Source organism: Medicago truncatula, chromosome 1 (genome assembly GCF_003473485.1).
Source record: "Medicago truncatula cultivar Jemalong A17 chromosome 1, MtrunA17r5.0-ANR, whole genome shotgun sequence".
NCBI lineage: Eukaryota > Viridiplantae > Streptophyta > Magnoliopsida > Fabales > Fabaceae > Medicago > Medicago truncatula.
In genome coordinates, this window is record NC_053042.1 from 4877979 (window position 1) to 4886452 (window position 8474).

General features: G+C 32.4%; 1 protein-coding gene across 1 annotated transcript; it reads left to right on the forward strand.

The window, feature by feature from the left end:
* Window positions 1-2704: 2704 nt before the first annotated feature.
* LOC112420274 (zinc finger MYM-type protein 1-like) lies at window positions 2705-4577 on the forward strand. The gene is made up of 2 exons (XM_024779054.2): window positions 2705-3904; window positions 4011-4577. Exons 1-2 carry the CDS (start codon window positions 2705-2707, stop codon window positions 4575-4577), a joined length of 1767 nt encoding a protein of 588 aa, XP_024634822.2.
* The last annotated feature ends 3897 nt before the right edge of the window (window positions 4578-8474 follow it).

Consider the following 8474-nt stretch of genomic DNA (forward strand, 5'->3'; position numbering starts at 1 on the left):
TTTTTTTCAGTGATTACGTGACTGCGAAGTGTACCATTATAAGCTCTCTAATTTAAAAAGATGGAAGCATGCGAAGAAGGGTCTGAAGCAGCGCAATCATCATCGACCTTGCTTTAAAAATTAAATCCAAAAGGCTGCTATATCTTAATTAGGAAGATGTTACTAACTTGGATGCTTCCTTGGTTGGTTTTCTCTTTGAATAATATGCTGTGACCTATGGAAGTTCGGATACTTCAAAATGGATGATGTACCGTATTTCTTACGTATATTGCACTGATATTTACCCATACTTTCCAATTCGTATCAAAAGAGTATCCGAAAATTAAATTTTATTTTAAAAAAAAACAATTATCCAATACTTTTCGATATATCTGGGATACGAACGATAGGAGGTGGAAAACAGATATGTGCGGACTACCTGATATTTCTATTATATTTAGTATATATGTAATTGACTAAGTAATGATGTTTTCAATTTATGAGTATTATATATGTAATTAACTAATTGTCGCTTTCTTTATTATCAATATTACTTACATTTATATTTCTATTATTGCCGCCGTCTGTTTTATGTGTCTTTGTTTGTTTGAGAACGATGTTATTGTTGATTGTTGTGTGAAGGCAATTTCATTGTTGTGCCTTATCATTTTTCTATGTTTGTTTGGTCTAGGTTTTGCACCAATTTTTTTTACTTTTGAGTTTTAGTCCATATTTGGTATTTTGAGTTTTAATATGTAGTTTAAATTTAATTTTTTATTGAAGTATCCCATCTGTATCGTATTTTGAATTTTAAAAAAATTATGTATCGGTGTTGTATCGTATCTGTATCGTATCATGTATCTTGGCTTCATAGGTTGTGACAAGTGTTAGAGATAAATAACTCTCATGTTACTTAGAAAAATTAAAGTCGAACATTTTATAGGTGAAATATTCATAAATCTAATATTTTAAGTTGTTGGTTACATCGTGGTGTCCAACTCATTTGCGTGATTGTTCTTAATTTAATGTGGGTTATACTCAGACTCTCCCTGTAACCCAACAATGGTATTGGGGTTCGAGCGACTCTTTTATCGAAAGTCTTTTTAACAAAATGTTCAGGTGGAACTTCCATTTTGTGTGATGAAAAAAGTCTCTGCTTGAGGGGACACATAATGAATTGATGGAGACAAAGAGATTGATGTGGCAAGTGTAAGTTTATAATAGTGGAGGTTGAACATTTTATAGGTAAGAAAGACTTGTAAACTCATTGTTTTAGGATTTTGAGTTAAATTGTGGTGTTCAATTCACTTGTGTGGTTGTACTTCGTCCAATGTTAATTATCCCTTCAACTCCCTTACAACCCCACATGATATTTTCAAATAATAAAGATTAAATTGAAGAAAAATCATACTCTCTCTGACCCTTAATATAAGAGTGGTTCACAAAAATCACGGTATTAAAAAAAATTATTGGAGTAATAAGTTTATTTGAAAAATATGTAAATATTACTAAACCGTCATTCATAAATAAATGCATTCAATGTTGATTTTTCATATTTCAAAATGATTGATTAATTTCCTTTACCAATTAATTACTTCCTCCGTCCCTATATATAACCATCCATTTGACTAAAAAATTGTCCCTAAATATAAACCCCTTTTCAAATTACTAGATGCATTTATTATTTTTTTTCCTAAACATATTCCTAATTAATACGGCTAACTTATTTTGAAATATGAAAAGTCAAATTTAACACACATACAAACAAAGAATAATTTGGTAATATTAACACACAAAATAGACACATTAATTGCATTAACAACTTTTCTTAAGAAATGTGAAAAAAGCAAAAGGGGGTTATATATAGGGACGAAGGGAGTAGTTGTTTATATTTTGACATCGATTTTTTTAATTATTCAATACTCCCTCCGGTCCTTTATATAAGAAACAAAATACATAAATCAAAGACCAAGGAAATACATTAAAAATAGTTATCTTCATTTAATACACCTCTCCATTTAAATAGTTTTCCATGAATACCTTTAAATTAATTACTTTTCATTCCACCAACTTACTTACTTTTAATATTCCTTCTCATAATAAATAAGGGCACAAATGAAATTTAGTTTCAAGCACACTTAAAAATTGGTCAAAGTTTCTCGTAAAATGGACCAAAAAAAATCTCACTTTTGTTTCTTATAAAAAGGACCGGATGGAGTATTAATAAGAAGTATAGTAAAAACAAAATAACAAATACATTTAAAAATATGTAGATGGTCTTGTATTTAAAGACAAACAATTTTTTATAAATGGTCTTGTAATTGAAGACATGAAAATATTATTTGGGAAGTTTGTTGTCGTGTGTAATGCAATTCATCAAAGTAACAAACCAATGACGCTTCAAGAGAATTTGGGAATGTCAGGAGAAATATAAGATGGCTATTGACGAATGTCGGGAGGAGTTGGAGATGCTTAGGAGCAGCACGGTTCATTTCCATTCTGTAAAGTACGAGGAAGTTCAGAAGAGAATGGGAATTCTTTTGTCACAAGAAGAAGCGTTCTGGAAGCAGAGAGCAAAAGTATATTGGTTGAAAGATGGTGGCACGAATTCGCGTTTTTTTCATGCCATGGCAATTGCTAAGAGAAAGCGGAATACTATATCAAACTTGAGAAGGGAAGATGGCGAGGTGGTCACAATATTGCTTGGAAGAAATGTGGAGATTTGATGAAACAAGATCAACATATTGAAGGTTTGATGTCTAAGCATTCTCAAACAACTCGTAACTTGAACCGAAGGCGGTTGACGACCTCACTTGATTGTATTCGACTTGTATTGAAGCAAGGATTGCCCTTTCGTGGTCATGATGAAAAAATAGAATCTTCTAATCAAGGAAACTTCCTTGAATTGCTTAGATGGTTTGCTAAGAGAAAAAACAAAGTGAAGCGAGTTGTATTAGAAAATGCTCCTGAAAATGATAAAATGACTTGTCCGTCTATTCAAAAGGAATTTGTTAGTGCCATCTCTCTCGAAACCACTAAAGCTATTATTGAGGATCTTGGAGATGAATTGTTTGATATTCTTGTTGATGAATCAAGAGATGTGTCTAATAAGGAGCAAATGGCTATTGTTTTGCGCTATGTTAACAAATATGGATGTATTGTTGAGCGATTTTTGGGCATTGTTCATGTTACAACAACAACATCCATGTCTTTAAAAATGGCCATAGATGAATTGTTTTGTAAGCATAGTCTAACTACTTCAAGAATTCGTGGACAAGGCTACGATGGGGCTAGCAACATGCAAGGACAATTTTCTGGTCTTAAAACTTTGATCTTAAGGGAAAATCTGTGTGCATTTTATGTACACTGTTTTGCTCATCAATTACAACTTGCATTGATTGCTATTGCTAGAGATCACCTTCAAGTTAACTCTCTTTTTAGTGTAATATCCACTTTAACAAATGTTGCTGGGGGATCTTGCAAACGAACTGACATGCTTCGTGAGAGACAAAGAATCTGTGTTAAGGAAGCATTGGAAAATGGGGAAATTGTTAGTGGAAGAGGTTTGAACCAAGAACCTAATATGAAGCGTTCTGTTGATACTCGTTGGAGTTCTCACTTTGCAACTTTGGTGAACTTGATATTGATGTATAGTTCTATAACTGATGTTCTTGAAATGTTGAGAGATGATGTATCAATTAAAGATGGAAGAGGTGAAGCAAAAAGTCTTTTAATTCTCATGAATACTTTTGATTTTGCACTCACATTGCATTTGATGAAAAAGATCTTAGGTTTTTCAAATGAATTGTCACAAGCATTGCAAAGGAAAGATCAAGACATCGTCAATGCTATGAACCTAGTTAGCATCATAAAGGAGCGATTACAAGCTCTAAGAGATGATGGATGGGAACCTTTATTGGAGGAGGTAATTTTATTTTGCAATAAGCATGACATTAACATTCCAAGCATGGATGATATATTCTTCCGTGGAAAGTCAAAACGTGGAGGTAATGCTGAATCTATCACAATAGGGAATCATTTACCGCATTGAATTATTTTATACGGTTGTGGACATGCAACTTGGAGAACTTAATAATCGTTTTAATGAGACAAATAGTCGGTTGCTCATTTGTATGGAGTGTTTGTGCCCAAACAACTCGTTCTCTAAATTTGACAAAGCAAAGTTGATTGAATTTGCAAAGTTTTATCCAATTGAATTTTCTCTAACTTCATTGAAGTTGATTGATAGTCAACTTGAGACTTACATCTTTGAAATGCGTAGGAGTGTTGAATTTGCATCTTTGAAAGGAATAAGTGATCTTTCAAAAAAAATGGTTGCACTCAAAAAACATATTGATTATCTTTTAGTCTATGGACTTTTGAAGTTAGCAATGATTTTGCCCGTTGCCACATCAACCGTTGAACGAGCCTTTTCTGCTATGAAGATTGTGAAGTCTAGATTGCGTAATCGAATGGGAGATGATTGGATGAATGATTGTCTCGTGACTTATATTGAGAGAGATGTGGCGGACAAAATTGATGATGAGTTGATTATTCAACGATTTCAGAAGATAGCACCGCGTAGGGGACATTTGTAAACAATGGATGAAGTTTTTTGAGTACATTGTAAATTGAATACAATGTAATTTTTTGGATATATATTATTATATTTATTATAAATTAAAGTTTAAAATTTTGAACCTCCTGACCCTGGGTCCTAGCAACGCCACTGTGCCTTCGTAATTCTCAATGACATTTTATTATAGCTTTAACAAAGTGGTATGATGGTGTTCCTTCGGTGCAAGAAGCTAAATCAACGGGATTAAGGGATGCCATTTTCTGGCTTGGTCATTTAGGTATATCAAAAGTGCATATTGAACTATATTGTAAGCTAGTTGTCGACGACGTTGTTGATAGCTCTAATAACCAATTTGAATTTGGTAATAGCATGGCTAATTGTAGAGCTTTGTTACAACATTTTCCAAACTTTAAGATAAATTATGTAAGGAGACAAGCAAATTATGTCGCCCATAGCTTAGCAAGGGAGTCAAAATTGTATGCTCGTCACCAAGTCTTTGATTTGATTTCATCTTATATTACTACTATTTTGATGAATGAAATAAGATAAGTGTTTGTGGATCGAAAAAAAAAAAAGAATTTGGAGAATAAATAAGTTGAGATATTTGTGAATTATTTGCATTTAACTCGTAAAATGAACCAAACTAACTTTTTTAGAAAATTAAGTGAAAAGTCAATTTGAAGTTTGAAGATTGAGTTCGATTATTCAATGAGTCAATCTCAAACCTAGCAAATTGGACATTAAAATAATTGTGAGTAACTCTAGGTGTTGTATTTATACTCTTGTCATGGCTAAGCTTATAAATATGTACTTGGCGGTGGTGTATGTACTCTTTTAAGATGGTTTGACCATGTTTTTAAATAGTTGAGTCATTAACACTCTCTTTTTAACATTCTCTCCAACACTTATTTTTTATTGGCTTAAATTGTGGTGGATCTCACACTTTGAAAATGAGTTATACTTATACTCCCTCCATTCCTTTTCTTTTGATGTTTTAGAACTTCAACTATATTCCAAAACTTTTGATGTTTTAGTGAATTTATCATTGTTTTCTCAAGTTTACCCTTGTTGGAAAACACAATAAACTATTAAGGTAGTTGTGATATTTAGTTTATCACATGTGAATTTAATGATAAATAAGGACATTTAAGTAAAACACACACAAATGTTTATATACTTTAATTACTCCTTAAAACTTGTGTCAAGAGTTAAAACATAAAAAAAAAAAAAAAAAAAGGAATGGAGGGAGTGCTTAAAATGATAGGTCATGTATTAGTTTCATCCAATAAAAAATGAGTGTTAAAAAAAAGACTGTCTTTAACATTCATCTTTTGTAAATGGTGACAACAGTGGTAATTTTTTTTAAGGATATCATAATCCAATGAAACTCCAAATTACCTAGAATTTACCTTTTATAAATTTATTTTCGGTAATGACCAATAAACTTTGAATTTTAGATACTCCCTCCGTCACTATATCTAAGCACCCATTTGATTTTATTTTTGTCCTTAAATGTAAACTCATTTCCAAATTACTAGATGTATTTATTATTTTGTTCTTAAACATACTCTTAATTAATACTACTAACTTGTCTTGAAATTTGAAAAGTCAAATTTAATACACATACAAACAAAAGACAATTTGATAATATTAATACACAAAACACACAATAATTACACCGACAACTTTTCTTAAGAAATGTGAAAAAAACAAAGGGGGGTTTACATTAAGGGACAAAGGGAGTATATCTATACATCATGTTCATGGATGAATAAGTGGGCGCATGTTGATAAATTTGTGATTCCATGCTAGGGAACTCATGTTTGGAGATTAGTAGCCGCAGGTTAGTTCAATTATATGGTTCTCATTCAAACTTTGTCGAACATACAGAGCCATGACTATGTTAGAGAAGATTTAGTGGTTGTCTCTAGTAGGGGTCAGATTTATTTGAACATGGATGGTGCATACGATGGGGGTGGAGGGTGTTGAGGGGTCGAAGTTGATTTGATCGCAATGGTTTTCATAAGGTGGAGTTTCATATGATTCTCGGCTAGTGGCTAAAACTATTTCTTCTGCTCAAGGAGGGACAATAACGGGATGTAGTTTGTTGCAAAACATAACAAGATTGTTGGACTTGAAGTGGCATGTTCGAATTGACCATGTGGTAGATTTAAGAAAAGGACAAACTGATTCATATTTACAAATACATAAGTTGACATTTTGGTACCTAAAAGATTTTAAAATTTCTATAATTCCATTAAATGTACATATTTACATGGGAAGTTCAAACATTACGATTGCTTGTATGTCATGATTTTTTTTAATCTACTTCTAAACATGGTGTGAGTTAGACTGTGAGCTCTTCAAGATCACATAGCTTTATCTCTGGTGGTAGATGTGAGGATTAAAATCACACGATTATGTTGTAAAGACATACGAGAATCACAATAGACACTTCTTTGAGGGTTTTTATTTCAAGGTAAAATTATTTGTTGAATATTATGCTTTTCAAATTGTTGATGATCATAACAGTAATGTCTATGACGTGCCTTTTTACTGCTCATGGTTGGTACAAAAGGATCAAATTGAGCTAATATAATTTTGTATGGAATTAATATCCACCTTGTATTATCTCTGTTAGGGACCAAACTATACAAATAATATAATTCCACCTAAGCTCTTGAGACCAATTTTCTCCACCACCGATGGCGTCACACCTGAAAATCAATTTTCAAGACAATTATTGTTAGTGTTCTAAAGTGATGCTCCATAGAAGGGAAAAGAGAGATGATAAAGAATGATGGAGAATGATAGAAAACGATAAAGAACATTATGGAACTTTTCAATTTGCGTCCATTTTGTTCACGAAGCTAACATCATCATTTTGTTTGGGAAGCGAAGAAAACCTTTGGTTATTAATATTTCTCCACCAACAAAAACCACGACAACCACCGTGATCTTTGCCAAATAGTTTGTTGAACCATCGTCATCAAAATGTCACCTCGAAAACAAAATGAAAGAATTTTGCAAGAGATAAAGATGAAAGAAATTAGGCGACAAATTCAACAATACAATAGAATGTCACTGCCCAGCAAGCCCTTTTGGAAGTACAACATATGAGATTCGAAGATGGTGGCTCTAGTAGTGACTCTTCATCAACTAGAAACAGTCATTCACGATGACAAAAGTTTAGAATCAATGATATCAAGGTAGGCATTTCAGATTTCGAAGGAAAAATGCAACCAGATGAGTTTGTTGACTGGCTTCAGACCGTTGAACGCATATTATAGTACAAAGAGATACCTGAGGATCATAAAGTAAAGATCGTCGCACTCAAGCTCAGGAAACACGCTTTAATTTGATGAAAAAATCTTAAAAGGAAACATAAATCTGAAGGGAAAATCAAGATCAAGACGTGAGACCATATGCGTTATAAACTAAATTTTATCAGGACAATTTTACTCAATTAAAATTATAAAAAAAAAAAAAAAAATCTTCATACCAACCTCTTTCCTCTACCAGATATCATATTGATTCTCACAAACCACCTAGCCATCAATCTATTTCCTCATTTAAACCCCAACATAACACAATCAAAGAGGTAAATATAAAGACACTCAAATGTTTCATTGTCAAGGGTATGGGTACATCGTCTTAGATTGTCTGAATACCAAAGTAATCACTATCGTTAATGGGGAGATAAACAATATTTTTGAAGAAGAAAGAGAATACACACATAAATCGTTTGAAGAAGAGACAATGGAAGAACCAATTTATGATGAAGAATATGTTGGTGTTGGCTTTCTTAAAGTGTTTAAAGAAGATGGAAACAAATATCTAATATATGATGATGAGTATGGTCCCGATGACATTCATGAAGTGTTTGAAAAAGAGGAGAATGACAAACCAATATACG